This window comes from Heterodontus francisci, chromosome 47 (assembly GCF_036365525.1).
Source record: "Heterodontus francisci isolate sHetFra1 chromosome 47, sHetFra1.hap1, whole genome shotgun sequence".
Lineage (NCBI taxonomy): Eukaryota > Metazoa > Chordata > Chondrichthyes > Heterodontiformes > Heterodontidae > Heterodontus > Heterodontus francisci.
In genome coordinates this window covers 19,846,376-19,867,160 of record NC_090417.1, presented here as the reverse complement: position 1 = coordinate 19,867,160, position 20,785 = coordinate 19,846,376, and the positions used below count along the sequence as shown (strand labels likewise).

At 53.9% G+C, this 20,785-nt stretch overlaps 1 protein-coding gene across 8 annotated transcripts in view; it reads left to right on the top strand.

The window, feature by feature from the left end:
• sorbs3 (sorbin and SH3 domain containing 3) overlaps positions 1–20,785 on the top strand; it is a 177,057-nt gene that overhangs the window by 88,124 nt on the left and 68,148 nt on the right. For 7 of the 8 annotated variants that reach the window (XM_068023211.1, XM_068023205.1, XM_068023208.1 and 4 more), the window contains exons 3-5: positions 6,620–6,862; positions 14,830–14,899; positions 15,173–15,285. In XM_068023211.1, coding sequence (XP_067879312.1) covers positions 6,620–6,862; positions 14,830–14,899; positions 15,173–15,285 — 426 coding nt within the window. The remainder of the gene's footprint in view (positions 1–6,619; positions 6,863–14,829; positions 14,900–15,172; positions 15,286–20,785) is intronic. The other variant, XM_068023209.1, reaches the window with a different exon arrangement.

Here is a 20,785-nt window from a genome sequence, read left to right as displayed (position 1 = left end):
AAATCTGTTTCCCAATCTGCTCTTCCACCTCCCTGCTGCTATTGGGGGGCCTATAGAAAACTCCCATCAAGGTGACTGCTCCTTTCCTGTTCCTGACCTCAACCCACAGTGCCTCAGTCGGCAGATCCTCCTCGAAAATTCTTTCAGCAGTTGTTACACTATTTCTAACTAACAATGCCACCCCCCCACCTCTTTTACCACCATTCCTAATCTTATGAAAACATCTATAACCAGGTACCTCCAAAAACCATTCCTCCCCCTCACCTATCCACGTTTCAGTGATGGCCACAACATCGTAGTCCCAAGTGCCCATCCACGCCTTCAATTCACTCACCTTATTCCTGATGCTTCTTGCGTTGAAGTATACGCACTTTAACCCTTCTCCGTGCCCATCTGTCCTCTGTGACAGTGCTACCTTCCCCAATACCTCACTACACTCTTTGTCTTTCTGAGTGGACCCACTGGTCCCTGGATTACAAGTCCGGTTCCCATCCCCCTCCCAAACTAGTTTAAACCCTCCCGAACAGTACTAGCAAACCTCCCTCCCAGGATATTGGTGCCCCTCTGGTTCAGATGCAGCCCGTCCTGTTTGAACAGGTCCCATCTTCCCCAGAATGCAGTCCAATTATCCAAGAACTGGAAGCCCTCCCTCCTACACCATTCCTGCAGCCACGTGTTCAGCTGTGCTCTCTCCCTATTCCTAGCCTCACTATCACGTGGCGCCGGCAACAAACCAGAGATAACAACTCTGTCCGTCCGAGCTTTCAGCTTCCAGCCTAACTCCCTAAACTCACTTCTAACATCTGTGCCACCCTTCCTTCCTACGTCGTTGGTGCCAATGTGCACCACGACCTCTGGCTGCTCCCCCTCCCCTTTAAGGATCCTGAAGACGCGATCACAAACATCACGGACCCTGGCACCAGGGAGGCAACAAACCATCCGTGCGTCTCGCCTGCGCCCACAGAACCGCCTGTCCGTACTCCTCACCATCGAGTCCCCGATGACTAGTGCTCTCCCATTCTCCCTCCTTCCCTTCTGAGCCACAGTGCAGGACCCCGTGCCAGAGGCCCGGTCACTGCAGCCTGCCCCCGATAGGCCGTCCCCCCCAACAGTATCTAAAACTGTATACTTGTTGTTGAGGGGAACGACCACAGGAGATCCCTGCACTGACCTCTTCCCACCTCTAACTGTTACCCAGCTGCCTTTGATTTGTGGAGTAACGACCTCCGTGTAGCTTCTATCTATCAACCCCTCAGCTTCCCGAATGATCCTCAGTTCATCCAGCTCCAGCTCCAATTCCCTAACACGGTCTGATAGGAGCTGGAGACGGATGCACTTCCAGCAGGTGAAGTCGGCAGGGCCACCGGAGGTTTCCCTCACCTCGAACATTCTGCAGGAGGAGCAAGACACTACACTGGCTGCCATTTCTTTTATTCAATTACCCCTTAGTTAAGTACAACTATAGATATTAACAAAAACAGTAAATAGCTTACCTGTTCAGTCCTTTTTGGCTAGAGGAGGAGGGTAAAAAGGGTCTTATTATTAGGTTAGAGGAGGAGGATGGGTGGGAGACACTACATGTGTAGTGGCTCGGGTTTACTCAGCTCCGCACCTTTAAGGAAAATACCCACCCAGGAGTCCTCGCTGCCGACCAGCTTCCGGTTCCTCCGGCGCCAAAAGAAACTCAAAGACAAGGAAAACAGTAAGTAAAACAGTAAGTACTTACTTTTAAAACACAGCTCCTGATGCCTTCACTCACCCACCGAAGAGTCGCTACCTTCTCCTGCTGCTCCGCCGGGAAATGAGGCCGAGTCCACGGAGCTCCGCACCTTTAAGGAAAATACCCACCCAGGAGTCCTCGCTGCCGACCAGCTTCCGGTTCCTCCGGCGCCAAAAGAAACTCAAAGACAAGGAAAACAGTAAGTAAAACAGTAAGTACTTACTTTTAAAACACAGCTCCTGATGCCTTCACTCACCCACCGAAGAGTCGCTACCTTCTCCTGCTGCTCCGCCGGGAAATGAGGCCGAGTCCACGGAGCTCCGCACCTTTAAGGAAAATACCCACCCAGGAGTCCTCGCTGCCGACCAGCTTCCGGTTCCTCCGGCGCCAAAAGAAACTCAAAGACAAGGAAAACAGTAAGTAAAACAGTAAGTACTTACTTTTAAAACACAGCTCCTGATGCCTTCACTCACCCACCGAAGAGTCGCTACCTTCTCCTGCTGCTCCGCCGGGAAATGAGGCCGAGTCCACGGAGCTCCGCACCTTTAAGGAAAATACCCACCCAGGAGTCCTCGCTGCCGACCAGCTTCCGGTTCCTCCGGCGCCAAAAGAAACTCAAAGACAAGGAAAACAGTAAGTAAAACAGTAAGTACTTACTTTTAAAACACAGCTCCTGATGCCTTCACTCACCCACCGAAGAGTCGCTACCTTCTCCTGCTGCTCCGCCGGGAAATGAGGCCGAGTCCACGGAGCTCCGCACCTTTAAGGAAAATACCCACCCAGGAGTCCTCGCTGCCGACCAGCTTCCGGTTCCTCCGGCGCCAAAAGAAACTCAAAGACAAGGAAAACAGTAAGTAAAACAGTAAGTACTTACTTTTAAAACACAGCTCCTGATGCCTTCACTCACCCACCGAAGAGTCGCTACCTTCTCCTGCTGCTCCGCCGGGAAATGAGGCCGAGTCCACGGAGCTCCGCACCTTTAAGGAAAATACCCACCCAGGAGTCCTCGCTGCCGACCAGCTTCCGGTTCCTCCGGCGCCAAAAGAAACTCAAAGACAAGGAAAACAGTAAGTAAAACAGTAAGTACTTACTTTTAAAACACAGCTCCTGATGCCTTCACTCACCCACCGAAGAGTCGCTACCTTCTCCTGCTGCTCCGCCGGGAAATGAGTACATGTGTGTCTCTCACTGTCCCCGGTCTCTCTCAGTACATGTGTGTCTCTCACTGACCCCGGTCTCTCTCAGTACACGTGTGTCTCTCACTGACCCCGGTCTCTCTCAGTACATGTGTGTCTCTCACTGTCCCCGGTCTCTCTCAGTACATGTGTGTCTCTCACTGACCCCGGTCTCTCTCAGTACACGTGTGTCTCTCACTGACCCCGGTCTCTCTCAGTACACGTGTGTCTCTCACTGACCCCGGTCTCTCTCAGGACATGTGTGTCTCACACTGACCCCGGTCTCGCTCAGTACATGTGTGTCTCACACTGACCCTGGTCTTGCTCAGTACATGTGTGTCTCTCACTGTCCCCGGTCTCTCTCAGTACATGTGTGTCTCTCACGACCCCGGTCTCTCTCAGTACACGTGTGTCTCTCACTGACCCCGGTCTCTCTCAGTACATGTGTGTCTCTCACTGACCCCTGTCTCTCTCAGTACACGTGTGTCTCTCACTGACCCCGGTCTCTCTCAGTACATGTGTGTCTCTCACTGACCCCGGTCTCTCTCAGTACACGTGTGTCTCTCACTGACCCCGGTCTCTCTCAGTACATGTGTGTCTCTCACTGTCCCCGGTCTCTCTCAGTACATGTGTGTCTCTCACTGACCCCGGTCTCTCTCAGTACACGTGTGTCTCTCACTGACCCCGGTCTCTCTCAGTACATGTGTGTCTCTCACTGTCCCCGGTCTCTCTCAGTACATGTGTGTCTCACACTGACCCCGGTCTCTCTCAGTACATGTGTGTCTCTCACTGACCCCGGTCTCTCTCAGTACATGTGTGTCTCTCACTGACCCCGGTCTCTCTCAGTACATGTGTGTCTCTCACTGACCCCGGTCTCTCTCAGTACACGTGTGTCTCACACTGACCCCGGTCTCTCTCAGTACATGTGTGTCTCTCACTGACCCTGGTCTCTCTCAGTACATGTGTGTCTCTCACTGACCCCGGTCTCTCTCAGTACATGTGTGTCTCTCACTGTCCCCGGTCTCTCTCAGTACATGTGTGTCTCTCACTGACCCCGGTCTCTCTCAGTTCACGTGTGTCTCTCACTGACCCCGGTCTCTCTCAGGACATGTGTGTCTCACACTGACCCCGGTCTCTCTCAGGACATGTGTGTCTCACACTGACCCTGGTCTTGCTCAGTACATGTGTGTCTCTCACTGACCCCGGTCTCTCTCAGTACATGTGTGTCTCACACTGACCCCGGTCTCTCTCAGGACATGTGTGTCTCACACTGACCCTGGTCTTGCTCAGTACATGTGTGTCTCTCACTGACCCCGGTCTCTCTCAGTACATGTGTGTCTCTCACTGACCCCGGTCTCTCTCAGTACACGTGTGTCTCTCACTGACCCCGGTCTCGCTCAGTACATGTGTGTCTCTCACTGACCCCGGTCTCTCTCAGTACACGTGTGTCTCTCACTGACCCCGGTCTCTCTCAGTACATGTGTGTCTCTCACTGACCCCTGTCTCTCTCAGTACATGTGTGTCTCTCACTGACCCCGGTCTCTCTCAGTACACGTGTGTGTCTCACTGACCCCGGTCTCTCTCAGGACATGTGTGTCTCACACTGACCCCGGTCTCGCTCAGTACATGTGTGTCTCACACTGACCCTGGTCTTGCTCAGTACATGTGTGTCTCTCACTGTCCCCGGTCTCTCTCAGTACATGTGTGTCTCTCACTGACCCCGGTCTCTCTCAGTACATGTGTGTCTCTCACTGTCCCCGGTCTCTCTCAGTACATGTGTGTCTCACACTGATCCCGGTCTCTCTCAGTACATGTGTGTCTCTCACTGACCCCGGTCTCTCTCAGTTCACGTGTGTCTCTCACTGACCCCGGTCTCTCTCAGTTCACGTGTGTCTCTCACTGTCCCCGGTCTCTCTCAGTACATGTGTGTCTCACACTGACCCCGGTCTCTCTCAGTACATGTGTGTCTCTCACTGACCCCGGTCTCTCTCAGTTCACGTGTGTCTCTCACTGACCCCTGTCTCTCTCAGTACATGTGTGTCTCTCACTGACCCCGGTCTCTCTCAGTACACGTGTGTCTCTCACTGACCCCTGTCTCTCTCAGTACATGTGTGTCTCTCACTGACCCCGGTCTCTCTCAGTACACGTGTGTGTCTCACTGACCCCGGTCTCTCTCAGGACATGTGTGTCTCACACTGACCCCGGTCTCGCTCAGTACATGTGTGTCTCTCACTGACCCCGGTCTCTCTCAGTACATGTGTGTCTCACACTGACCCCGGTCTCTCTCAGGACATGTGTGTCTCACACTGACCCTGGTCTTGCTCAGTACATGTGTGTCTCTCACTGACCCCGGTCTCTCTCAGTACACGTGTGTCTCTCACTGACCCCGGTCTCTCTCAGTACATGTGTGTCTCTCACTGACCCCTGTCTCTCTCAGTACATGTGTGTCTCTCACTGACCCCGGTCTCTCTCAGTACACGTGTGTCTCTCACTGACCCCGGTCTCGCTCAGTACATGTGTGTCTCACACTGACCCTGGTCTCGCTCAGTACATGTGTGTCTCTCACTGACCCTGGGAGATCTGAGTAGCAGTGTGTCTCCCCTTGCTGACACAGAGTTTTACCCCTTTGACAGTGTGGCAGCTTTCTTCTGTGTCATTACTTCAGCGTCCATGTTATTGGTCTGAATTTCCCAAACCCTGTCCAACACACGAATGCTCTCCCGTCAACCGCACTGTGTTGAAATTTAGACTCACTGCCCACTCTCCTTCCCAGTGCCTCAAGCTGTGCATTTCCTCTTCACTCTTTCTATCCTTATAATCAGCACTCTTTGAAAACACAAGCTTCGAGTTTGTGAAATCTCTCCCGGACTCATCTCGGAACGGAAAGGAGGAGGCCATTCAGTCCCTCGGGTCTGTTAGACAGGAACAGGAGGAGGCCATTCAGCCTTTCGAGCCTGTTAGACAGGAATTGTAGGAGCCCCTTTAACTGTGCTTGGACATATTCTGGAATATTTCCTCACTTGCTGTCCCAGCTGGAACCACGCTCAAGTTCCCTCCTCGTTGTCCAAAATGGTGGATAATTTATGTTAAGTTAATTTATGGCAAATAAAAGGAAAAAACTGTTAAGCTCTTCATGATTTTAGACTTTGGTTACTCATCCCATGGTCTGCGAAAGAAAGGCGTGCATTTATATTGCACCCTACACAGCCTCAGCTAATGTCAGAGCATTTAAGATCAATGAAATAAGTTTTGAAATGTAGTCACTGTTGCAGGGTAAGAAATACAGCAGTAAACCTGAGCACAGCAAGCTCCCACAAGCAGCAATATAACAGAGCTCTGAGAAGAAATCCCCTGCTCTCCTTCAAAGTATTGCCATGGGATCTTTTACATCCATCTGAGAGGACAGCCAGGACTTCAGTTTAATGTCTCACTCAAAAGACAGCACCTCCAACAGTGTAGCTCTCCCTCATTACTGCCCCTCCAACAGTGCTCTGTTCCCTCAGCATTGCCACTGGGATCATTGGCCTGGATTCGGAGCTCAGTCACCTTGAATTCTTGGGCCTCCAGGGCAATCCTGTGTGGATGTCAACCTTTGTGAGTAGTTGGGTAGACGGGTCGGTGGCGACTCTCTCCCATTGTTAATGGTATGTTGAGAGCTGCAGATTCTCATTGACGTTCATCCTGTCCAGACGCCTTGACAGTTCTGTATGTTCCCATCTTCCAGCCCAAAATTTTTCTGGTTTCAAAGCATACTAGCGTCCAGCTGGCGGGGCAACCAAGTGGAACCTTCCGGAAGAGCACACCTCCACCACTGGAACCAGTCACACCCAGCCACACCAACACACTGGATCCTCCCACCCTCAATGATTTTATCCCTCCTGACCTGCAGAAAGAGCTGAGCACTCAGCTTGACCGAACCCCAGTAACAGCTGTCAACGGTTGGAATAAATACTCAGAGCCTGATCAGGTAATGAATAATGAACATGTATTCAGCATACTGTCCAGTTAGGGACATATCTGTCATTGTATAACACTGGGGTACAGTTCTGGTGGGTACAGGTCTGTCACTGTCTCACACTGGGGTACAGTACTGGTGGGTACAGGTCTGTCACTGTATAACACTGGGGTACAGTACTGGTGGGTACAGGTCTGTCAATGTATAACACTGGGGTACAGTACTGGTGGGGACATATCTGTCACTGTATAACACTGGGGTACAGTACTGGTGGGTACAGGTCTGTCACTGTCTAACAATGGGGTACAGTACTGGTGGGGACATATCTGTCACTGTATAACACTGGGGTACAGTACTGGTGGGTACAGGTCTGTCACTGTCTAACACTGGGGTACAGTACTGGTGGGTACAGGTCTGTCACTGAATAACACTGGGGTACAGTACTGGTGGGTACAGGTCTGTCACTGTATAACACTGGGGTACAGTACTGGTGGGTACAGGTCTGTCACTGTATAATAATGGGGTGCAGTACTGGTGGGTACAGGTCTGTCACTGTCTAACACTGGGGTACAGTACTGGTGGGTACAGGTCTGTCACTGTCTAACACTGGGGTACAGTACTGGTGGGTACAGGTCTGTCACTGTATAATAATGGGGTACAGTACTGGTGGGTACAGGTCTGTCACTGTCTAACAGTGGGGTACAGTACTGGTGAGTACAGGTTTGTCACTGTGCAACACTGGGGTACAGTACTGGTGAGTACAGGTCTGTCACTGTATAACACTGGGGTACAGTACTGGTGGGTACAGGTCTGTCACTGTCTAACAGTGGGGTACAGTACTGGTGAGTACAGGTTTGTCACTGTGCAACACTGGGGTACAGTACTGGTGAGTACAGGTCTGTCACTGTATAACACTGGGGTACAGTACTGGTGGGTACAGGTCTGTCACTGTATAACACTGGGGTACAGTACTGGTGGGTACAGGTCTGTCACTGTATAACACTGGGGTACAGTACTGGAGGGTACAGGTCTGTCACTGTCTAACAATGGGGTACAGTACTGGTGGGTACAGGTCTGTCACTGTATAACACTGGGGTACAGTACTGGTGGGGACAGGTCTGTCACTGTATAACACTGGGGTACAGTACTGGTGGGTACAGGTCTGTCATTGTATAACACTGGGGTACAGTACTGGTGGGTACAGGTCTGTCACTGTCTAACACTGGGGTACAGTACTGGTGGGTACAGGTCTGTCAATGTATAACACTGGGGTACAGTACTGGTGGGTACAGGTCTGTCAATGTATAACACGGGGGTACAGTACTGGTGGGTACAGGTCTGTCACTGAATAACACTGGGGTACAGTACTGGTGGGTACAGGTCTGTCAATGTATAACACTGGGGTACAGTACTGGTGGGTACAGGTCTGTCAATGTCTAACAATGGGGTACAGTACTGGTGGGTACAAGTCTGTCACTGTATAACACTGGGGTACAGTAGTGGTGGGTACAGGTCTGTCACTGTCTTACACGGGGGTATAGTACTGGTGGGTACAGGTCTGTCACTGTCTAACAGTGGGGTACAGTACTGGTGGATACAGGTCTGTCACTGTATAACACTGGGGTACAGTACTGGTGGGTACAGGTCTGTCACTGTCTTACACGGGGGTATAGTACTGGTGGGTACAGGTCTGTCACTGTCTAACAGTGGGGTACAGTACTGGTGGGTACAGGTCTGTCACTGTATAACACTGGGGTACAGTACTGGTGGGTACAGGTCTGTCACTGTATAACACTGGGGTACAGTACTGGTGGATACAGGTCTGTCACTGTCTAACAGTGGGGTACAGTACTGGTGGGTACAGGTCTGTCACTGTCTAACAGTGGGGTACAGTACTGGTGGGTACAGGTCTGTCACTGTATAACACTAGGGTACAGTACTGGTGGGTACAGGTCTGTCACTGTCTAACAGTGGGGTACAGTACTGGTGGGTACAGGTCTGTCACTGTATAACACTAGGGTACAGTACTGGTGGGTACAGGTCTGTCACTGTCTAACAGTGGGGTACAGTACTGGTGGGTACAGGTCTGTCACTGTATAACACTAGGGTACAGTACTGGTGGGTACAGGTCTGTCACTGTCTAACACTGGGGTACAGTACTGGTGGGTACAGGTCTGTCACTGTATAACACTGGGGTACAGTACTGGTGGGTACAGGTCTGTCACTGTCTTACACGGGGGTATAGTACTGGTGGGTACAGGTCTGTCACTGTCTAACAGTGGGGTACAGTACTGGTGGGTACAGGTCTGTCACTGTATAACACTGGGGTACAGTACTGGTGGGTACAGGTCTGTCACTGTATAACACTGGGGTACAGTACTGGTGGGTACAGGTCTGTCACTGTCTAACACTGGGGTACAGTACTGGTGGGTACAGGTCTGTCACTGAATAACACTGGGGTACAGTACTGGTGGGTACAGGTCTGTCACTGTATAACAATGGGGTACAGTACTGGTGGGTACAGGTCTGTCAATGTATAACACTGGGGTACAGTACTGGTGGGTACAGGTCTGTCACTGTATAACACTGGGGTACAGTACTGGTGGGTACAGGACTGTCACTGTCTAACACTGGGGTACAGTACTGGTGGGTACAGGTCTGTCACTGAATAACACTGGGGTACAGTACTGGTGGGTACAGGTCTGTCAATGTATAACAATGGGGTACAGTACAGGTGGGTACAGGTCTGTCACTGTCTAACAATGGGGTACAGTACTGGTGGGAACAGGTCTGTCACTGTCTAACAATGGGGTACAGCACTGGTGGGTACAGGTCTGTCACTGTCTAACAATGGGGTACAGTACTGGTGGGTACAGGTCTGTCAATGTATAACACTGGGGTACAGTACTGGTGGGTACAGGTCTGTCACTGTCTAACAGTGGGGTACAGTACTGGTGGGTACAGGTCTGTCACTGTATAACACTGGGGTACAGTACTGGTGGGTACAGGTCTGTCACTGTCTAACAGTGGGGTACAGTACTGGTGGGTACAGGTCTGTCACTGTATAACACTGGGGTACAGTACTGGTGGGTACAGGTCTGTCACTGTCTAACAGTGGGGTACAGTACTGGTGGGTACAGGTCTGTCACTGTCTAACAATGGGGTACAGTACTGGTGGGTACAGGTCTGTCAATGTATAACACTGGGGTACAGTACTGGTGGGTACAGGTCTGTCACTGTCTAACAGTGGGGTACAGTACTGGTGGGTACAGGTCTGTCACTGTCTAACAATGGGGTACAGTACTGGTGGGTACAGGTCTGTCAATGTATAACACTGGGGTACAGTACTGGTGGGTACAGGTCTGTCAATGTCTAACAATGGGGTACAGTACTGGTGGGTACAAGTCTGTCACTGTATAACAATGGGGTACAGTAGTGGTGGGTACAGGTCTGTCACTGTCTAACAGTGGGGTACAGTACTGGTGGGTACAGGTCTGTCACTGTCTAACAATGGGGTACAGTACTGGTGGGTACAGGTCTGTCAATGTATAACACTGGGGTACAGTACTGGTGGGTACAGGTCTGTCAATGTCTAACAATGGGGTACAGTACTGGTGGGTACAAGTCTGTCAATGTATAACACTGGGGTACAGTACTGGTGGGTACAGGTCTGTCAATGTCTAACAATGGGGTACAGTACTGGTGGGTACAAGTCTGTCACTGTCTAACACTGGGGTACAGTACTGGTGGGTACAGGTCTGTCACTGTCTTACACGGGGGTATAGTACTGGTGGGTACAGGTCTGTCACTGTCTAACACTGGGGTACAGTACTGGTGGGTACAGGTCTGTCACTGAATAACACTGGGGTACAGTACTGGTGGGTACAGGTCTGTCACTGTATAACAATGGGGTACAGTACTGGTGGGTACAGGTCTGTCACTGTATAACACTGGGGTATAGTACTGGTGGGTACAGGTCTGTCACTGTATAACACTAGGGTACAGTACTGGTGGGTACAGGTCTGTCACTGTATAACACTAGGGTACAGTACTGGTGGGTACAGGTCTGTCAATGTATAACACTGGGGTATAGTACTGGTGGGTACAGGTCTGTCACGGTATAACACTAGGGTACAGTACTGGTGGGTACAGGTCTGTCACTGTCTAACAATGGGGTACAGTACTGGTGGGTACAGGTCTGTCACTGTATAACACTAGGGTACAGTACTGGTGAGTACAGGTTTGTCACTGTGCAACACTGGGGTACAGTACTGGTGGGTACAGGTCTGTCACTGTATAACAATGGGGTACAGTACTGGTGGGTACCGGTCTGTCACTGTATAACACTGGGGTACAGTACTGGTGGGTACAGGTCTGTCAATGTCTAACAATGGGGTACAGTACTGGTGGGTACAGGTCTGTCACTGTATAACACTGGGCTACAGTACTGGTGGGTACAGGTCTGTCACTGTATAACAATGGGGTACAGTACTGGTGGGTACAAGTCTGTCACTGTCTAACACTGGGGTACAGTACTGGTGGGTACAGGTCTGTCACTGTCTTACACGGGGGTATAGTACTGGTGGGTACAGGTCTGTCACTGTCTAACAGTGGGGTACAGTACTGGTGGGTACAGGTCTGTCACTGTATAACACTGGGGTACAGTACTGGTGGGGACAGGTCTGTCACTGTATAACACTGGGGTACAGTACTGGTGGGTACAGGTCTGTCACTGTCTAACACTGGGGTACAGTACTGGTGGGTACAGGTCTGTCACTGAATAACACTGGGGTACAGTACTGGTGGGTACAGGTCTGTCACTGTATAACAATGGGGTACAGTACTGGTGGGTACAGGTCTGTCACTGTATAACACTGGGGTATAGTACTGGTGGGTACAGGTCTGTCACTGTATAACACTAGGGTACAGTACTGGTGGGTACAGGTCTGTCACTGTATAACACTAGGGTACAGTACTGGTGGGTACAGGTCTGTCAATGTATAACACTGGGGTATAGTACTGGTGGGTACAGGTCTGTCACTGTATAACACTAGGGTACAGTACTGGTGGGTACAGGTCTGTCACTGTCTAACAATGGGGTACAGTACTGGTGGGTACAGGTCTGTCACTGTATAACACTAGGGTACAGTACTGGTGAGTACAGGTTTGTCACTGTGCAACACTGGGGTACAGTACTGGTGGGTACAGGTCTGTCACTGTATAACAATGGGGTACAGTACTGGTGGGTACCGGTCTGTCACTGTATAACACTGGGGTACAGTACTGGTGGGTACAGGTCTGTCAATGTCTAACAATGGGGTACAGTACTGGTGGGTACAGGTCTGTCACTGTATAACACTGGGCTACAGTACTGGTGGGTACAGGTCTGTCACTGTATAACACTGGTGTACAGTACTGGTGGGTACAGGTCTGTCACTGTCTAACAATGGGGTACAGTACTGGTGGGTACAGGTCTGTCACTGTATAACACTGGGGTACAGTACTGGTGGGTACAGGTCTGTCACTGTATAACACTGGGGTACAGTACTGGTGGGTACAGGTCTGTCACTGTGCAACAATGGGGTACAGTACTGGTGGGTACAGGTCTGTCACTGTCTAACAGTGGGGTACAGTACTGGTGGGTACAGGTCTGTCACTGTCTAACAGTGGGGTACAGTACTGGTGGGTACAGGTCTGTCACTGTCTAACACTGGGGTATAGTACTGGTGGGTACAGGTCTGTCACTGTATAACACTGGGGTACAGTACTGGTGGGTACAGGTCTGTCAATGTATAACACTGGGGTACAGTACTGGTGGGTACAGGTCTGTCACTGTCTAACAATGGGGTACAGTACTGGTGGGTACAGGTCTGTCAATGTATAACAATGGGGTACAGTACTGGTGGGTACAGGTCTGTCACTGTATAACACTGGGGTACAGTACTGGTGGGTACAGGTCTGTCACTGTCTAACACTGGGAACAGTACTGCTGGGTACAGGTCTGTCACTGTATAACAATGGGGTACAGTACTGGTGGGTACAGGTCTGTCACTGTCTAACACTGGGAACAGTACTGCTGGGTACAGGTCTGTCACTGTATAACAATGGGGTACAGTACTGGTGAGTACAGGTCTGTCAATGTATAACACTGGGGTACAGTACTGGTGGGTACAGGTCTGTCACTGAATAACACTGGGGTACAGTACTGGTGGGTACCGGTCTGTCACTGTATAACACTGGGGTACAGTACTGGTGGGTACAGGTCTGTCACTGTATAACACTGGGGTACAGTACTGGTGGGTACAGGTCTGTCAATGTATAACACTGGGGTATAGTACTGGTGGGTACAGGTCTGTCACTGTATAACACTGGGGTACAGTACTGGTGGGTACAGGTCTGTCACTGTGCAACAATGGGGTACAGTACTGGTGGGTACAGGTCTGTCACTGTATAACACTGGGGTACAGTACTGGTGGGTACAGGTCTGTCAATGTATAACACTGGGAACAGTACTGCTGGGTACAGGTCTGTCACTGTGCAACAATGGGGTACAGTACTGGTGGGTACAGGTCTGTCACTGTATAACACTGGGGTACAGTACTGGTGGGTACAGGTCTGTCAATGTATAACACTGGGGTACAGTACTGGTGGGTACAGGTCTGTCACTATCTGACACTGGGGTACAGTACTGGTGGGTACAGGTCTGTCACTGTCTAACACGGGTGTACAGTACTGGTGGGTACAGGTCTGTCACTGTGCAACAATGGGGTACAGTACTGGTGGGTACAGGTCTGTCACTGTATAACACTGGGGTACAGTACTGGTGGGTACAGGTCTGTCAATGTATAACACTGGGAACAGTACTGCTGGGTACAGGTCTGTCACTGTGCAACAATGGGGTACAGTACTGGTGGGTACAGGTCTGTCACTGTATAACACTGGGGTACAGTACTGGTGGGTACAGGTCTGTCAATGTATAACACTGGGGTACAGTACTGGTGGGTACAGGTCTGTCACTATCTGACACTGGGGTACAGTACTGGTGGGTACAGGTCTGTCACTGTCTAACACGGGTGTACAGTACTGGTGGGTACAGGTCTGTCAATGTATAACAATGGGGTACAGTACTGGTGGGTACAGGTCTTTCAGTGTGTAACAATTGGGTACAGTCCTCTGGGCTGCGATCTCCCTGCGGTTGAATGTGTTCCTCTCCATGTTCCTTTCTTCCATGCTGTTATTGGAGTCGCAAGGAACTGAGGAGAATTTCTGTGGAAGTTGGGAGCCAGGAGACAATGTTTGTCAATTGTGAATTATCCTCATTATCTGTCTCACGTTCTCTTTATCTGTTTTGTTTCTCTTCCTTCTGTCTGCATGTCAAACTCACTCTCTCCTTTTCTGTACCTGTTTTTCCTTTTCTCGTCTGTCCTTCCTTTCTCCTCCTTGCTCTTGCTGTCTCTCCCACTATCCTCTGTCCCTTTGCCTTTCGTCAGTTCATGTGCATCTCCCTCTGTTTCTGTTATCTCTTTCCCTCTTCCGCCCCATCTCCCTCCTGCTCCCCCTCTCCCTCTCCCTCTCCCTTTCACCTTCCCTCTCCCTCTCCCCCTCTCCCCCTCACCCCGTCCCCCTCCCCCTCTCCCGCCCCGTCTCTCTCATCGTCTCTCTTCCCCCACCTTGCCCCCTCCCCTCCCCACTCCCCCTTCTCCCTCCTCGCCCCCACTCGTCCCTTCTCGCCCCCACTCTTCCCTTCTCGCCCCCTCTCTGTCTCTCGCCCCCTCTCACTCTCGCCCCCTCTCTCTCTCTCTCGCCCCCTCTCGCGTCCCCCTCTCATTCTCTCCCGCGCTCTCTTCCCTGTTTCTCTCTATCTCTCCCCTTTCTCTCTCCCCCCTCCCCCCTCTCGCTCTCCCTCACTCTATCTTTCCTCTCTCTCTCTCTCTCTCTGCCCTTCACTCACCCTTTATTCTTTTACTCTCCTCCCTCAGGCTCCAGTGATCAATGGGATTGACAGATACTCTGGACACACAGATGCACAAGTCTCCTGTCATACCACGGGTAAGTGAGAATTTGATACATCAAGGGCAGATCATAAGAAACAAGTGGTGGGGTAGAATACAGTGCCAACACACAACACAGTGCTATCAGACACTGCACTGAACTCTTCAGATAGTGTCGAGGGAGTTTTACTCTGTATCTAACCCTGTGCTGTACCTGTCCTGGGAGTGTTTGATGGGTCGGTGTGGAGGATGCTTTACTGTGTTTCTGAGCAGGTTGTCTTGTCGCTGTAAGGTACTGTGCTCATTGGTTGCCATCCAAACTCTATTGCAGTGGATAGCGGAACAGCTCAGGATGAAAACAGAGATTCATGGGAAAAGATCTGGGTAAAGTACGATGGCGTTGGTCCAATGGATGAAGTGGGAATGCCAATTGCCTCCAGGCCAGTAAGTAAAGATGCCAAAACAGATTAACTGACTCACTACGGCTCTGCGTCCTTAGTGGATGGGTATTTTTATTCATTTGTGGGATGTGGGCATCGCTGACAAGGCCGGCATTTATTACCCATCCCTAATTGCCCTTGAGAAGGGGATGGTGAGCTGCCTTCTTGAACCGTTGCAGTCCATGTGGGGTAGGTACACCCACAGTGCTTTTTGGAAGGGAGTTCCAGGATTTTGACCCAGTAGCAGTGAAGGAACAGTGATATAGTTCCAAGTCAGGATGGTGTGTGACTTGGAGGGGAACTTGCAGGTGGTGGTGTTCCCATGCATCTGCTGCCCTTGTCCTTCTAGTTGGTAGAGGTCACGGGTTTGGAAGGTGCTGTCGAAGAAGCCTTAGTGCATTGCTGCAGTGCATCTTGTAGATGGTACACACTGCTGCCACTGTGCGTCAGTGGTAGAGGGAGTGAATGTTTGCGGATGGGGTTCCAATCAAGCAGGCTGCTTTGTCCTGGATATTGTCGAGCTTCTTGAGTGTTGTTGGAGCTTCAACCATCCAGGCAAGTGGAGAGTATTCCATCACACTCCTGACTTGTGCCTTGTAGATGGTGGGCAGGTTTTGGGGAGACAGGAGATGAGTTACTTGCCACGGGATTCCTAACCGCTGACTTGCTCTTGTAGCCACATCATTTATGTGGCTGATCCAGTTCAGTTTCTGGTCAATGGGGCCCTGCAGGATGTTGATAGTGGGGAATTCAGCAATAGTAGTGCCATTGAATGTCAAGGGAAGATGGTCAGTTTCTCTTTTGCTTGAGATCGTTATTGCCTGGCACTTGTGTGGGGAAAATGTTACCTGCCACATATCAGCCCAAGCCTGGATGTTGTCCAGGTCTTGCTGCATATCGACATGGGCTGCTTCAGTATCTGAGGAGTCGCGAATGGTGCTGAACACTGTGCAATCATCAGCGAACATCCCCACTTCTGACCTTATGATTGAAGGAAGGTCATTGATGAAGCAGCTGAAGATGGTTGGGCCAAGGACACTACCCTGAGGAACTCCTGTCGTGATGTCTGAGACTGGTCAGATACAGTTCACAAGGCAAGTGTACAGTATTTTAGCACATTCAGAGAGAGGTTATGCAGCCGAAACACTGAACACAAATTCTTTCCAAGTCTGGATTACTGCCTGTTCCCACTCGCCCGGACTCCAGATTCCTGCCCGTTCCCACTCCCCCGGACTCCAGATTCCTGCCCGTTCCCACTCCCCCGGACTCCAGATTCCTGCCCGTTCCCACTCCCCCGGACTCCAGATTCCTGCCCGTTCCCACTCCCCCGGACTCCAGATTCCTGCCCGTTCCCACTCCCCCGGACTCCAGATCCCTGCCCGTTCCCACTCCCCCGGATTCCAGATTCCTGCCCGTTCCCACTCCCCCGGACTCCAGATTCCTGCCTGTTCCCACTCCCCCGGACTCTAGATTCCTGCCCGTTCCCACTCCCCAGGACTCCAGATCCCTGCCCGTTCCCACTCCCCCGGACTCCAGATTCCTGCCCGTTCCCACTCCCCCGGACTCCAGATTCCTGCCCGTTCCCACTCCCCCGTACTCTAGATTCCTGCCCGTTCCCACTCCCCCGGACTCCAGATCCCTGCCCATTCCCACTCCCCCGGATTCCAGATTCCTGCCCGTTCCCACTCCCCCGGACTCCAGATTCCTGCCCGTTCCCACACCCCCGGACTCCAGATTCCTGCCCGTTCCCACTCCCCCGGACTCCAGATTCCTGCCCGTTCCCACACCCCCGGACTCCAGATTCCTGCCCGTTCCCACTCCCCCGGACTCCAGATTCCTGCCCGTTCCCACTCCCCCGGACTCTAGATTCCTGCCCGTTCCCACTCCCCCGGACTCCAGATTCCTGCCCGTTCCCACTCCCCCGGACTCCAGATTCCTGCCCGTTCCCACTCCCCCGGACTCCAGATTCCTGCCCGTTCCCACTCCCCTGGACTCCAGATCCCTGCCCGATCCCACTCCCCCGAACTCCAGATTCCTGCCCGTTCCCACTCCCCCGGATTCAAGATTCCTGCCCGTTCCCACTCCCCCGGACTCCAGATTCCTGCCCGTTCCCACTCCCCCGGACTCCAGATTCCTGCCCGTTCCCACTCCCCCGGACTCCAGATTCCTGCCCGTTCCCACTCCCCCGGACTCCAGATTCCTGCCCGTTCCCACTCCTTCGGACTCCAAATCCCTGCCCGTTCCCACTCCCCCGGACTCCAGATTCCTGCCCGTTCCCACTCCCCCGGACTCCAGATTCCTGCCCGTTCCCACTCCCCCGGACTCCAGATTCCTGCCCGTTCCCACTCCCCCGGACTCCAGAATCCTGCCCGTTCCCACTCCCCCGGACTCCAGATCCCTGCCCGTTCCCACTCCCCCGGATTCCAGATTCCTGCCCGTTCCCACTCCCCCGGACTCCAGATTCCTGCCTGTTCCCACTCCCCCGGACTCTAGATTCCTGCCCGTTCCCACTCCCCCGGACTCCAGATCCCTGCCCGTTCCCACTCCCCCGGACTCCAGATTCCTGCCCGTTCCCACTCCCCCGGACTCCAGATTCCTGCCTGTTCCCACTCCCCCGGACTCTAGATTCCTGCCCGTTCCCACTCCCCCGGACTCCAGATCCCTGCCCGTTCCCACTCCCCCGGATTCCAGATTCCTGCCCGTTCCCACTCCCCCGGACTCCAGATTCCTGCCCGTTCCCACACCCCCGGACTCCAGATTCCTGCCCGTTCCCACTCCCCCGGACTCCAGATTCCTGCCCGTTCCCACACCCCCGGACTCCAGATTCCTGCCCGTTCCCACTCCCCCGGACTCCAGATTCCTGCCCGTTCCCACTCCCCCGGACTCCAGATTCCTGCCCGTTCCCACTCCCCCGGACTCCAGATTCCTGCCCGTTCCCACTCCCCCGGACTCCAGATTCCTGCCCGTTCCCACTCCCCCGGACTCCAGATTCCTGCCCGTTCCCACTCCCCTGGACTCCAGATCCCTGCCTGATCCCACTCCCCCGAACTCCAGATTCCTGCCCGTTCCCACTCCCCCGGATTCCAGATTCCTGCCCGTTCCCACTCCCCCGGACTCCAGATTCCTGCCCGTTCCCACTCCCCCGGACTCCAGATTCCTGCCCGTTCCCACTCCCCCGGACTCCAGATTCCTGCCCGTTCCCACTCCTTTGGACTCCAAATCCCTGCCCGTTCCCACTCCCCCGGACTCCAGATTCCTGCCCGTTCCCACTCCCCCGGACTCCAGATTCCTGCCCGTTCCCACTCCCCCGGACTCCAGATTCCTGCCCGTTCCCACTCCCCCGGACTCCAGATTCCTGCCCGTTCCCACTCCCCCGGACTCCAGATCCCTGCCCGTTCCCACTCCCCCGGATTCCAGATTCCTGCCCGTTCCCACTCCCCCGGACTCCAGATTCCTGCCTGTTCCCACTCCCCCGGACTCTAGATTCCTGCCCGTTCCCACTCCCCCGGACTCCAGATCCCTGCCCGTTCCCACTCCCCCGGACTCCAGATTCCTGCCCGTTCCCACTCCCCCGGACTCCAGATTCCTGCCTGTTCCCACTCCCCCGGACTCTATATTCCTGCCCGTTCCCACTCCCCCGGACTCCAGATCCCTGCCCGTTCCCACTCCCCCGGATTCCAGATTCCTGCCCGTTCCCACTCCCCCGGACTCCAGATTCCTGCCCGTTCCCACACCCCCGGACTCCAGATTCCTGCCCGTTCCCACTCCCCCGGACGCCAGATTCCTGCCCGTTCCCACTCCCCCGGACTCCAGATTCCTGCCCGTTCCCACTCCCCCGGACTCCAGATTCCTGCCCGTTCCCACTCCCCCGGACTCCAGATTCCTGCCTGTTCCCACTCCCCCGGACTCTAGATTCCTGCCCGTTCCCACTCCCCCGGACTCCAGATCCCTGCCCGTTCCCACTCCCCCGGATTCCAGATTCCTGCCCGTTCTCACTCCCCCGGACTCCAGATTCCTGCCCGTTTCCACACCCCCGGACTCCAGATTCCTGCCCGTTCCCACTCCCCCGGACTCCAGATTCCTGCCCGTTCCCACTCCCCCGGACTCCAGATTCCTGCCCGTTCCCACTCCCCCGGACTCCAGATTCCTGCCCGTTCCCACTCCCCCGGACTCCAGATTCCTGCCCGTTCCCACTCCCCCGGACTCCAGATTCCTGCCCGTTCCCACTCCCCCGGACTCCAGAATCCTGCCCGTTCCCACTCCTTCGGACTCCAAATCCCTGCCCGTTCCCACTCCCCCGGACTCCAGATTCCTGCCCGTTCCCACTCCCCCGGACTCCAGATTCCTGCCTGTTCCCACTCCCCCGGACTCTAGATTCCTGCCCGTTCCCACTCCCCCGGACTCCAGATCCCTGCCCGTTCCCACTCCCCCGGATTCCAGATTCCTGCCCGTTCCCACTCCCCCGGACTCCAGATTCCTGCCCGTTCCCACACCCCCGGACTCCAGATTCCTTACCGTTCCCACTCCCCCGGACTCCAGATTCCTGCCCGTTCCCACACCCCCGGACTCCAGATTCCTGCCCGTTCTCACTCCCCCGGACTCCAGATTCCTGCCCGTTCCCACTCCCCCGGACTCCAGATTCCTGCCCGTTCCCACTCCCCCGGACTCCAGATTCCTGCCCGTTCCCACTCCCCTGGACTCCAGATCCCTGCCTGATCCCACTCCCCCGAACTCCAGATTCCTGCCCGTTCCCACTCCCCCGGATTCCAGATTCCTGCCCGTTCCCACTCCCCCGGACTCCAGATTCCTGCCCGTTCCCACTCCCCCGGACTCCAGATTCCTGCCCGTTCCCACTCCCCTGGACTCCAGATCCCTGCCTGATCCCACTCCCCCGAACTCCAGATTCCTGCCCGTTCCCACTCCCCCGGATTCCAGATTCCTGCCCGTTCCCACTCCCCCGGACTCCAGATTCCTGCCCGTTCCCACTCCCCCGGACTCCAGATTCCTGCCCGTTCCCACTCCCCCGGACTCCAGATTCCTGCCCGTTCCCACTCCCCCGGACTCCAGATTCCTGCCCGTTCCCACTCCTTCGGACTCCAAATCCCTGCCCGTTCCCACTCCCCCGGACTCCAGATTCCTGCCCGTTCCCACTCCCCCGGACTCCAGATTCCTGCCCGTTCCCACTCCCCCGGACTCCAGATTCCTGCCCGTTCCCACTCCCCCGGACTCCAGATCCCTGCCCGTTCCCACTCCCCCGGATTCCAGATTCCTGCCCGTTCCCACTCCCCCGGACTCCAGATTCCTGCCTGTTCCCACTCCCCCGGACTCTAGATTCCTGCCCGTTCCCACTCCCCCGGACTCCAGATCCCTGCCCGTTCCCACTCCCCCGGACTCCAGATTCCTGCCCGTTCCCACTCCCCCGGACTCCAGATTCCTGCCTGTTCCCACTCCCCCGGACTCTATATTCCTGCCTGTTCCCACTCCCCCGGACTACAGATCCCTGC